The sequence below is a fragment of the Accipiter gentilis genome, chromosome 10 (genome assembly GCF_929443795.1).
Source record: "Accipiter gentilis chromosome 10, bAccGen1.1, whole genome shotgun sequence".
Classification (NCBI taxonomy): Eukaryota; Metazoa; Chordata; class Aves; order Accipitriformes; family Accipitridae; genus Astur; species Astur gentilis.
In genome coordinates, this window is record NC_064889.1 from 3,182,678 (window position 1) to 3,195,633 (window position 12,956).

At 37.7% G+C, this 12,956-nt stretch overlaps 1 protein-coding gene across 8 annotated transcripts in view; it reads left to right on the forward strand.

The window, feature by feature from the left end:
* The window catches only part of NEO1 (neogenin 1), a 221,419-nt gene that overhangs the window by 180,419 nt on the left and 28,044 nt on the right, over positions 1-12,956 (forward strand). For 6 of the 8 annotated variants that reach the window (XM_049812368.1, XM_049812369.1, XM_049812362.1 and 3 more), the window contains exons 13-18: positions 859-1,003; positions 2,395-2,505; positions 6,146-6,340; positions 7,158-7,253; positions 8,405-8,628; positions 12,323-12,461. In XM_049812368.1, the coding sequence (XP_049668325.1) occupies positions 859-1,003; positions 2,395-2,505; positions 6,146-6,340; positions 7,158-7,253; positions 8,405-8,628; positions 12,323-12,461 (910 nt within the window). The remainder of the gene's footprint in view (positions 1-858; positions 1,004-2,394; positions 2,506-6,145; positions 6,341-7,157; positions 7,254-8,404; positions 8,629-12,322; positions 12,462-12,956) is intronic. The other 2 variants (XM_049812364.1, XM_049812367.1) reach the window with 1 other exon arrangement.

A 12,956-nucleotide genomic window follows, 5' to 3' on the forward strand; every position in this document is an offset into this window, starting at 1 on the left:
GGGTAAATAAAAGGTTGGTGGGTCTTAGGTCGACCAAATTTTAGGGCTGCTTTGGGTCTTTTTTTCTACCATGCTGCTTTTCAGCTATTTGAGTTGCCCAACAGGAGCATATCTGAATGTGGGGCTTGAACCATTAGAAACTCCAGTCCAGCTGTGGATTGTACACATGGAATGCAGTGAAGACGGTGACAATGTACCAAAGCATGGAGGCTAATGAGGAAAGAGGTTTAATCAGGCACAAAAGCCAGAAGCACCGGAGCTTGAATGCATTCCTGTTGATTAACTATTGTTTACTGTGTGTGTGCACACATATGCATGTTTATACTGTCTGGGCACTTCAGAAGAGAAAATTATATACTTAGTCATTATGACTTCAGTGATTATGATTGGAGATTTTTTTTAAAAAGCCTTTTTTTCAAAACTCTTTTCCAAATACCTTCTTTTATTGCCTGTATGATTAAAAATAAATAACTTCATGCACATAAACTACAGGTAACTTGTACCCCTTAGAGAAAATACCAGTTCTTAAAGATAGATCCTCAAGTAAACCATGTCTTAAGATAACCTGAAGAAAATGAAGGGGAAACCCAAGAGGCTATTTGTGAAACTGGAATCAGAAGGTCTAATAGGATTGAAGTGCTTAGAGGTGAACTTCTATAGGAATGTGTATGACCTGGGCTGCTGCTGAATCATAGGTTTTTTACTTTTTACGTATAGCCTGTGGTTTACTGTATGAAAAGGCAGTATTTTCTGTATGCATGTTTTTCCGTCTTGTGTTTCATGAAGTATTGGCACTAGAGTAGTTTCTCGGGCTGTGTGGGAGGCGATGACTTTGTAATGACCTTCTACCTTCCACAGAGCATCATGCTACACTGGCAGCCTCCTCCTGCCGGGACACACAGTGGACAAATCACTGGCTACAAAATTCGCTACCGTAAAGTGTCCCGCAAGAGTGATGTAACAGAGAGCATTGGTGGGACCCAGCTTTTTCAGCTAATTGAAGGTGAGCTATTATTTGCAAGCATTTGTTATCAGAAGGGACTTTTCAGGTGCCTTTAGTGGGCTGAGGCTCAGAGGCAAGTTTATGTAAGGTTCTTGCCTTGGAAGAAAAAATGAAAACACTTAAAATGAACGTTTGTAGGTTACGAGGTAGCGTGGGCTGGCTAGTGATAACCAAAGTCTAGTGACCTGTTTTCTAGCCCTAATTTTGCCACTGATTGGCTAAGTGGACCGGACAAGTCATTTTAAAACCTTTATAAAAGGCATAGGGGTTACACGGAGAAGATGGTCCTGAGCTCATTGTGTCTGCCCAAGTGCCAGAAATAAATGTATGGAGAAGGATGCCAAAGAAATGCAGTTTGGCTGCGTGGTTGGCAGACTCACCTGTTTGCATGTGGGTTTAAGGTAGGGGTGCTCTGTCTTGGCAGTGCTCACCAACAAGCCCAGCTCAGAGTCCTGTGAACTTAACTCAGGCATCTGTGCAAGTCATCCCACCTAGTTTCACTGACATCAACCTTTTTTCTTCTTTCTGGCATGAATGTAATACATCTCTTTTTATTTGGTACACTGAAAAAATCCAATCTAGTACATTACTTAGTAAAAATTATATATTGTTACCAGAACTAGAATTTTGTTTAACAGAAATAAACAGTACATGAGAACAGGAGCAAGACTACGTTTTGTTCATTTTTTAAGTCTCTGTAAATGAACAGTTGGTTAAAAGAGAAGAAATTGTGTCTCTTAGAAAATTAATATGCGCTTTTTAACAGGATGTTCTGATTTGTTCTCAGAAAACTCCAGCTGTGACTGAGTAAGTTTCAGTTCTCTCACAGAGTAGTTGATACGTGCCTGTGCCTGTAACTAGAGTGAGTGTATTTGTGCCAGGAACAGGGCCTGTTTAAGAAGTTCCATATATCAAATTTTGAGTGCATTTTCATACTGCTTTGATTATCGATTATACATTCTTATATACAGTAAACAAACTGTTTGCAGAGTTTGGTCACTTGCTGTTGATACTCTACACCTAGGTTTAGTTATGGATGCAGGTGGTTCTGTACTTAAAGCTAATTAGTAGCCAGAAATTAAAGCTGGCTGCAAACAGTACCTCACAGTCTCTTCCAGTGGCCCACAGGGACAGGCTGCGGAGTGTCACAGCCGTGGGTGTCTCCAGTCACAGTTTAGCTGTTACGTCTTAATTTGTGTCAGCTTCTTTACCGGAGCTGCACTGTGGGTAGTGCTTTTCCATTCCTGACCTCATGTTACGCTCAAAAGGCAGTGGTGGGGTGAAAGGCTTTTTGCTGTCAGGTTATGCCTGTATTTTAATTAGGAACTGTGATTCCTGTGCTCACAGCTGGAATTCCTGTGTTGATATCTCGCATACTCTTTGTCTCTTAGGTCTTGAACGAGGTACGGAATACAGCTTCCGAGTAGCTGCCTTGACTGTTAATGGTACTGGACCAGCTACCGACTGGATATCAGCAGAAACGTTTGAGAGCGATCTAGATGGTAAGATCTTAAATGTGAACATACTTGTGACATCAGAAACATTAGAATTCGTTGACAGGGCACAGTAAAGTTTGATTTCCTTTAAAAAAAGGCAATCCTGATTTTGTTCAATTGTTTTTACTCTATTCTGATTATACAACATGCTTTATTTATGATTAAGTGAAATTAATTTCTATTTTAACACAAAATTCTTGACAAGTCAATTAAATGGCTTGAAATTAAACCCTACTTCTACACTTTCTAGTACTGTATATTGGCACTATGTTTTTTCTACTAAGAAATACCCAATTATTAATTACAATATCGGTGTTTCAATATTTAAGTAATAATACATTATAAGATTAATATAATAATAATAATAATGGCTCAATTTTTATATTGTAATAAAATTCATCTTGTTAATCATGCAAGGGTTTACATGCTATGAACCAGAGGCAGAAGGACTGTTTTCTGTGAGGGAAGTAAAATAGTGATTATGTATTTACGTAGCACCTAAGTTATGCTAACGAAACCATTGAATTATACCTCAGAGAGTTCAGAGTAGTGATGGGGTATTCGGAGATGCCGTCCGTCAGTTGACTAGATGTAGTCCTGCTGGCTGCAGTTTGCAGTATTAGTGCCCGCACTGCGGTTGCAGACTTGGAGTTGTAAACTTTGTCGAATGTGAGAGAGATGCCACAGTAGGAAAGAAACAGTGGAAAATGCTGTCGTCAGCCATAGACCTTTGCAATCCTATCATTATGTTTCATTGGTACCATGCTCTCTTACAATATTTCTCCTGAATTTTTTTTTTTTTTTTTTTTGGCTTAGCCTCTTTTTCTAAAGAGAACGTTTGACCCCCAGTAATTGTTATTTTGCTGCTTCAGAAGAAAAGGGAGATTGATTATGTTTTCAGTACTGATAGACTAGTAGAGACCACATCTTCCATCAGAAATGAAATATCTTCCACCAAATCCATATATTCATGATATGTGGTATACAAAACCATGTTAACACTTTGTTTTTCCAGTGTAGAGTTTAACAATAAAAGTAGATGCAGTGAAAAATTTTGACCTTTGATAGTTGCTCCAGATGTTTGGTATTTACTGCACTAGACTAATTTGCAAGTGGGAACCTGACTCTTGCAGAATTCAAATGAGAAGATTTGTGAGCATCTCCCAGAATCTGACTAAAAGCAATTGAAATTGAAGAGAGGTGCCATTTTTAAAAGGATGGCTGGGGCAGATCTCTTTGGAACTGCCTGCATGGAGCTGGTGATTCTGGGTAGACCATTCCTGTTTCAGAGAAGTGTTTAATTACTGCTGTTGCACAAAAGGTACCTTATGCTTTTTGCAGGCCAGTCTCCCTGCCAGCGGCTTTGTTAAAGTAGCTGGAGGGTCGTTCTAGCTTAATGCCACAGAATCCAGTAATGTCTTTGAGATCCGTGTGGCTCGAAATTCAGTTATACTGGCAGCTGAAAGACAGAATAATGGAAGAGCTGCAATACTTGCTCTACGCTGTCGGAAGATTGCTTCAACAGTCAGCTGATGAAAGCGCTTGAGAGCCCATGCTTTGTTACGCAAAGTTGATGCTCAACTTAATGCTTGTCCTCTTACTGCTTGCTCTCCATTGCTTAATCAAAAACAGTGCAAAATCCAATATTAACAGTAGAGTTCAGTTTTTTAGTTACTTAAAATTACTTTTTAGACTTGAAATTACTTTCACCTGTGTGTCTGTCTAACTGGATATGACACAACCTTGCAGCTTTGAGAAACCACTACTTCTCCAGACTGAAGTAGAGCTCTGTAAATGGGCAACATTTACACAAGGTAATGAAAATGTACTCTGCTTTTGAATTAGAGTTAACAATACTTTGCCAGAGGATAGCATCAGGCTTAAGTCTAAATAGGGAAGAAGGTGGGAGAAGAAAAGAACCTTTTCATTCTGTGTTGATTTTGTCATTTTAATTTTTTTTCCAAATTAGAATGTTGCGGTCCTTTCAGGAAATCTAACTTTATGCATATTCTTTACAATGAAAAAAAGTAATAAAAATTCACAGTTCATACAATGCAACATGGTATTCATATCACTCTGTATACCTGTATGAGATGTTTGTGTATGTCCATACTGGAAAGAAGATGTATATTTTTTGCTTTTCTTTAGTAAGCTCACCATGCAAATGTATTTACAGCTAATCTTTAATTTCTCAGGTTCAATAGACATATAAGGCATAATTCCTTTTTATTCCATGGCTGCTCTTTGAATTTAAATAGAAAATAATTCACTTTATAGTATCATCTATGTAAATGGGAGCCAGAGTGTTACAATTTAGCGTTAGGAGGGCTGTGTAATTTTGCAGAGGTGGTGCAAGTCCCACCAGGAGCGCATGTGCAAGAGGTGTTAAACAGTTGTACAAAGTTTATCCCCAGTGCACTAACTTCTGTGCAGTTAAAAATGTCATCTCTTATATTGCAATCCTGTAGTTTTTCTGTATTTAATAGTTGTGAACTTTAATTGATCAGCTGTGTCAGCTGGAGGCCGTAAACTCCCTGGTCTAGCAGTCCAGTGGCGTATTATGATCCAAATAATCCTATTGTGGTGCTTTATTAAATGTTTTTAGATAAATGCAGCATGTTTCATTAAAATGAAATCCCTGCAGGAAGCAGAACTCTCTGAACTGATTTTATTTTAGAGTGGGGAACTCAGCTCACTATTGCACAGAATTATTTATAATCTGTCAACATACAGCAGGCTCCAGTGGCTTGACAAAAGTACTTCCTTAATTTCTGGGAAGTTAAAACAAAGGTACGGACACTAGTAGGTACAGATGTGCTTTTAAGTTCTAATCAACAGTGGGGAAAAAACTTTTAGTAAAAACAGTAGGGGATTACAGTGACATACTGTGGAATTCCTTCTGTTATTAAGGATCCCCATTCCATCTCTCTGCTGGGTTGTGATGAGATTTGTGTTGCTTGTGGGGGTAGGATTTGAACATTTGATACGGACTCTCTGAGTATTTTTTGATCTTCTGGTGTGGTTGTGTAGCCCCTGCGTATATTTTGTGAATTATGTTAAAGAGACCCAAGGATTTAAACAGCAACAAGTGTAGCACAAATCAGAAGAAACCTTTGCAGCATGTGCAAGATCCAGTTTACTGACAATTCTTAGAGCTCGGAATATTCTATTTAATCCTACAACGAGCTCGGGAACCTTTCTTTCATCATCAGTGTGTTTGCAATATAATTATTTTAATGCCGACAAGTAAATAATACGATGGAACTATAAGTAGATTGCTTTATGGAGGGGAAAGATGTGATAAATTTAATGCGTATTTTGAAAAATTACGGATTGGAAAGAACATGCACAAACATCAAAAAGTCTGTCTTGAAGCAGATCTGATACTTTTCTGCAGTATGATTGTCCTTTCTTTTAAAGAGAGGATCTATTAAAATATATTAGTAGATGAAGCTATGTTAATTTTCTTTTGCTTACTAGAGTTCATTGCTCTCCCTTCTACAATAAAGTTCGCTCTTTTGGAACGTACTCATTTTAATAGAGATGCAGAGTAGAAGTGCTACATTTAACCTTACGAGCTCATAGCTCTTCATGTAATGACCTTTATTTAAGAGAAATCCTTCAAATCCATTCTTTTCTTTAACAGAAACTCGTGTTCCTGAAGTTCCAAGTTCTTTACATGTCCGTCCGCTTGTCACCAGTATCGTAGTAAGCTGGACTCCACCTGAAAACCAGAACATCGTGGTGAGAGGCTATGCTATAGGGTATGGCATTGGTAGTCCCCATGCACAGACCATCAAGGTGGACTATAAACAGAGATACTACACCATTGAAAACTTAGGTGAGGAAAGTGAAAGAGCATCAGCGCCCAAGTTTTACCTCTCATTTATGTTACTGTTTTCTAATCATGGTATTACAAATAAATAAAACTACATGCATGTTTTTAAGAGGATCTTTTTCCCTATTCAGATATTATACTGGATGCCAAACTGTTAATAAATTTTAAATAAACTCCATTTTCTGATGATAGTGAAAGAGGCAGAGGAATAAAAAACCCCTCAAACTCAGAATCCTAAATTCACCGAGTTTGAAACATAGTGCATTTTGATTTGATGCTTTTCCTTCAACACTTATTACAACACTTTCATGCTGAGCAGTATTCCATTATTCTCCTTCTGGAGCTGCAGAATGGGTGGCTTCAGGCAAAAAAAGAAACTAAAATGTCACCAAGATACAGCGGCATCTACTTTAAAAGAAAAATATAGATTCACCCCTCCACAGAATTCTCTGCAGTAGGTAAAATATCCTGAAAGCAAAATAAATATTAGTATTGCAAACTATTGAGAAGTTCCATAAAATTGGAGGTTTGAGTACTTTTATAGTAAAGCAACTTAAAATGTTCATTTTAAAATGTTTTTCCTCACTACTGTTTGGACAGTACTTAAGGTATATTTCCTGTGACTATAGACTTCTGCTGTATGAGAGCTATTGAACACCAACAGAAGGTCCGTATGGAGCCTTTTTCAGTTCAAATTTAGACTAGTTATTTCATGCATTTCAGTTAAAAAATAAAATACTGAACAAAGAGAATATGGAGAAGCAGAAGACAGGATTCACTAACAGCTTGCCCTAAAAAGATATTTCTTTTTTCCCTCTAGACCCAAGCTCCCACTATGTCATAACTCTGAAAGCTTTTAACAACGTTGGTGAAGGAATCCCTCTCTACGAGAGCGCGGTGACCAGGCCTCACTCAGGTAAAGGCAAGGGGCTGCTTTTGAGTTCTGCACAGCTGAAAATTGTTAACATGCACAGCAGCTGAAAATGTGATGATACGTAATTTAAGAGTCTTGTTTTTCAGCGTCATCAAGTACACTCCATTTCTTTAACTGATTGGTCTTACTGTTTCAATGATTGCCTTGCATGTTTTAGCTGTTTATTAAACCACCTAAAATTGGTTTCGTTTTTAAATTACAAAGCTTTCAACTACTTAGAGATGTTCTTATTCAAAAAGTTACCATTACATTAGCATGAATTGTGTGGATGCAGTTCTAAAGGCATGGCCCTTATTTTGCTTTTTATGGGCAAGTATAGATATTTTTTTTTTTTGTCTTCTACACTGAGATTTTGAATATGATACCTGCATTTTTTTATCTAAGTCTCAATCTGCTGTCACCTGCACTAAACCAGTTCTTGACATATTTTTTTTTCATCTTGTAATACATTAATAAAAGATTTTAAGTGGAGAAATTTGTTTGCAAGTGAGCTATTATTATGCTATGGCTCACTGTGCTCCCTCCTAGACTGTGGACATTACTTAGTTATTTTGTGTAGATGTTAACACTTCTGTTTGTTTTAGTCTTCTGAAGAGCAGGAATTCTTATAGATTTTAGAGGACATTGGAATTGCAGTTTCTTCAGTTATTGCAAATTTGTATGATACTTGGAAGTAGATTGCCATTACCATTCTTTAAAAGGTGATGGGATTTCCCGGTAATTTTTATGAAGTGGCATTTACCCATCTAGAAGTCCAGCTCTTTTTCCTCCTCGTTGTTTCCTGGAAGAGGAATCAGTGGACATTCTGAGGCAAATAAAGTTAAAATTACTGTATGTTTAGGGTTCTTAGGCCATGGTTGAATGCACTGAACACTGCTATGATTAGGTGTATATATTAGCATATATATGTTGCCTTACTGTCTTAAGAAGGGAACACGATGCAAGAGTAATTTTATTAGCCAGTCTTATGTCACCTATTATTAACTCTGGCTTTTCTCTCTTTTTCTCCATTTCTCACCTTTCATTTCATTGTACTACCCTGCATTTCCTCTTTTTTGTTTTTGTTTACATTAAAATGCCACCTTCTCGCTTTTTAATTATAAAACACTACATTTTACCCATCAATTCCCTAGACACTTCCGAGGTTGATTTGTTTGTTATTAATGCTCCATACACTCCAGTGCCAGATCCGTCTCCCATGATGCCACCGGTGGGAGTTCAGGCTTCCATTCTGAGTCATGACACCATTCGGATCACTTGGGCAGACAACTCTCTGCCAAAGAACCAGAAGATCACAGATGCTCGTTACTACACAGTTCGCTGGAAAACCAATATTCCTGCAAATACGAAGTACAAGGTATTGGAGTTTCAACAACGCTAACGCAGCTGCGTTATTTCTGTGAGAAGAAGTTTCATGTTCAAGTGAGGGTTAAGTGAAAGCTGAGAGTAAAGACAAGCGCTTAAAAAATGGTATAGAGGTGTGCCCACTTCCATTTGAGATGCCAGGACTGAGTTCCCATCAGTACTGCTCAGTTAAATTATCTCTTCAAAGATTCTTCTAGATTTAGTGGAAGTAGTTGCTTTTGTGGCCTCTTCTGCATATGTATGTGAAAGACTTTGAGACGGAGTGTTGTGTGTGAGTGAATGGAAGAGCTGACTCGGGGAGGGAAGGCAAACACTTCCTGCGTTACCTTCTGCTGTGGAACCAGGGACACGGTGACAATTTTATACCTTCTGCTTCACCCTAACGCAATTGCTTTGTATGACAGATGTGGGCTTACCTTTAGAGGAGCCAATAATGCGTTAATAAGGTATGTGTTGCTAATGGCTGCTCTCCAGTTAGCAGAAGAATCTGAATTTGTGGGGCGAGTCTTACCCTGACAGTTTTAAGTTTCCTTTTACAACCTTTTCTGTTCATATGATGTTGATAGTGAACCTTTCCTTTGGGAACTGAGTGAGTGCAAAATATATAACAATAACTTTATGATATCCCTGCCTTCCTTGATTTTTCATCTACTGTTTTGATTTGGAGACTAGATTTGGGGTTTGGTTTATTGGTTTGGATTTTTTTTAGTTGGTTGGTTGGATTTTAATTTTCAGAGTTATCTGGAGGCCTCAAAAATGCTGACTGCAAATTTTATGTTTGAAATGAGACTCAAAGGAAATGATTGTTAAAATATCCAGCTAGTGGAGCTCCCTTTACGCTCTTGCAGAGCAATCTTGTTACAAACCAGATTTTTTTTTTTATTGAAATGAAAAGATGTGTGTATGTGTGTTCTTCCTCTAAAGGCAAGTTATTTATGAACCCACGTTCCTGAGTCATGTGCAGAGGATGTCTCGGGAGTGATTTCTATAATGCTGCAGTTTCATTAGTTCAGTGCTTAAAAAAACCCACCCTCAGTGGTACATGAAATACTCCCACCCTTCTCAGTGCTGGTGGCCAGTGGCCAGGAAGTTTTATTGTGGACCAAAAATAATATGTAATGACGGAATATAGTTCAGAATTGCTCACTGTAAAAAGCGTTTGCCTGAAAGGACATAAGTTTGAGAACATTTGTTCTAATCATTTTTAACCTATGATGTTTGGAAAATGCACATCCTGCTTTTCTGTCTTTGTTTCAGTCATAAATTCTGTACTACTCTGTTGGACGATAACAATTGTTAATTTTAAGAAAGGCAAAACCTCTTTTCAGCAGTGCTGTTCAGTAAGCTGCTGCATTTCAGTCAGGTCTTTGGTAACTTTATTAAGTACGGGCTACTATGTTGTTTGTCATGGCTGGCTCTAGCAGCTTTGTTATTTCATTGCATGTTTTGAGGCTGTTCACCCAGTTGCATCAGCGCTTCTCCGTTACGCAGCCTTGCACACAGAAATTTTATCGTCGGTTCTCTAGTATCCAGAGCTACATCTGTTCAACACAGCATTGTTTCTTCCATCCCTCTCATCAGTAAATTGGATGTTGATATAGTTCATTCATATTTTCTACATTGGCTCCCGCTTCTACACTGACACTCTTAAACTATTACTAAAGAAGAGACTGCATGCTTCAAGTACAAGTTAAGAGGTTCCACCTTAAGGAGCCTTATCTTCTTAAATTTGTATAGCATTTGTGTCAATCTAGAGCATATAAACACAGGAACAGCTGCGATACAATTCCTGAAGCTGAAAGACTCCACTGTGCTTTGAAGTGTATAGTTCCACTAATGTGGATCAGAGAGCGTTTTTCAAAGAATCTTTGGTGGTGGTGCAGAGTTGTCCTGCTCGCAGGCTACCTGTGATTCCGTGTGCTTTCAGGCATGAGCTAGAATATTAAATCTTAACTTAGATCTTTTAGGACTGTGTAAAAGGAAAATAAATTTTACAGGGTACTATTTATGAAGTTTATTTCTAGTAGGTGAGCAGGGTTTAGGACTGTGGGATATGTTGTCATTTTAGAAATAGTAAGTGGTGGTAAAAAACGAGGAAAGTCGTCTAACACTCCAGTTTAGCCTTTCATGTGTCATTTGCGTTCAAGATGATGTGTGGTGAAACTAAAAGATGCCAAGTTTCAAAGCCATAGATGAAAACACAACTTTAACCTGCAAAAAGGATTCCAGCTGCCACATATGACTGCAGCTAGGAGCTAAAAGTACTATAAACAGAATCGAATGCTTAAATGCTGTTAGCAATTTCCATAGGTATTCTGGAGAGGAAGAAATGGTGTGCTTTTCAGAGAGCAAGTCAGCTTGTAATGCAAGATGCTAGGAAAAGATTTTTCCTTTGGACTTGTCATGACATAATTGTCCCAGCCAAAGGTCTTTGCTCTCCAACTTTACTAGGGAGGTTGTGCTCAGTCAGGCTTTGTGACTGAATAAAGAATCGTTCTGCTCTACACTTAAATGTTTGAACCAGTCGGTCCTGATCACGTTCACTTTGAAACCACACTGAGTTTGTATCGAGTAAGGGTTTAAAATTAATGGAGGATTTTATTTCCGTTAGGTTTGCGATGTCTTTGTTGTCTGTCCACTCCTGTAACGTCTTAACTGGCAAAACGCATGTCTGTGAACAAGCAAAATACTTTGTACAAATCTAAATATCACTTGGCTAACAGTTTCCTGCCCTGGTGTAAGAAAAAAAGCTGTCACTGATAACTTGAGAAATAAGGGGTTTCTTTGCAGAATTCAGACTATTTTATTCATAGAGTCTTCAAGAAACATGCCTTTTCCTTGAAAATTAATTAGGTGAAAACAGTTGTTTTCTGAAGGCAGTAGTCGTATACAGTTTATGGCCCTGCCAAATATTGAAACAACTAACTCTTTAATTCTGTTTAGATCGCTGTAGGTCAAGGTAAGGAATATACATATCTGTAGATACATCTTTTTTTTTAATAGGCCTCAAGTACATTATGTTCATGTTCAAGTCGTGTATAACAGATATCAGATATTTTAACCAAAAGATCAAAAATTCTAGCTAAATGGCCGAGTTACAAATTCCACTATAAACCATGTGTAGTTTCAGTGTGCGATCCTACATAAACATTTTTTCTCAAAAAAAATCTACATATTAGTAAAGCTTCATTATCTTCAAGTCTCAGCACCGGTATTTTTTTTAAGTATGTTAAAAATCTACTGAAAATTCTAATAGGAATTTGGAAGGCAGATACAGATTTCAAGAAGGACTGTTATTGCTAGCTGTGCTTCATTATTTTCCCTAGCCAGATCAGTTAATGAAATGCTGTAAATTAAACCCCCCAAGTAGGCAGTGATTTAACCTGCTGCATAACAAGTGTGCCCTGGACCTTGTATTGCCTTTTTTTTTTAATTTATAATTGACTGCTATTAAATGCTCTTGCTGATTGCAGAAAGAATTTCTCATTTAGGATAAAACAACTGCACATTAATACTTGATTAATGAATTTGCATGACAGAGCAAAGACGTTACAGAATTAATGACCATGGTTATGAAAACGTAGCAGTGCTGAAATGTTTTAAACACTTACCTGAGACAAGGGTGTTGGAGAGCTGGTGATTGATGGTTTTCAGTTCAGAAGTTACTGACTCTGTTTTTCTTACAGACTGCAAATGCGACCACTTTGAGCTATTTAGTGACTGGGTTAAAACCAAATACCTTGTATGAATTCTCCGTGATGGTGACTAAAGGTCGAAGATCAAGTACTTGGAGTATGACAGCGCATGGAACAACTTTTGAATTAGGTACTGTTTCGTGTCTTTCTGGAAGGGCTGACGTTCCTGACGAGATGCATAAAGTCGAGTCTACCAGAATTCTGGAGGAGGAAAAGCATGTATTTAAAATGATTACCCTGATGAATACTTGCTGGGGGGTTCTTTTCTTTATAGTTTAGTCAGAAATTCTGATTAAAAACCAACAACGTACTTCAAAATTCAAAGGGATGATTGCATGCAAAAGAGTTTACATGAAATTACAGAGAAGTAATGACTAATGTACTACAGTTCATGGACAGCAGAGAATAAGGAAGGGGTATGCTTGAAATGTCTCAGAGCACGTTAATAGCAAACACAAAGAAAATACTTTAGCAAATAATAATTAAAATTTGCTATAATTATGATGATAATTATTACAGAGTGAGGAAGTGCATGAGGCAAATGAAAAAAAAAAAAAAAAAATCCCAGTAGAATTAAGATATCCAAATCAGCCCTAAATTCTTGTTCTTCCACAGAAATTGCCGT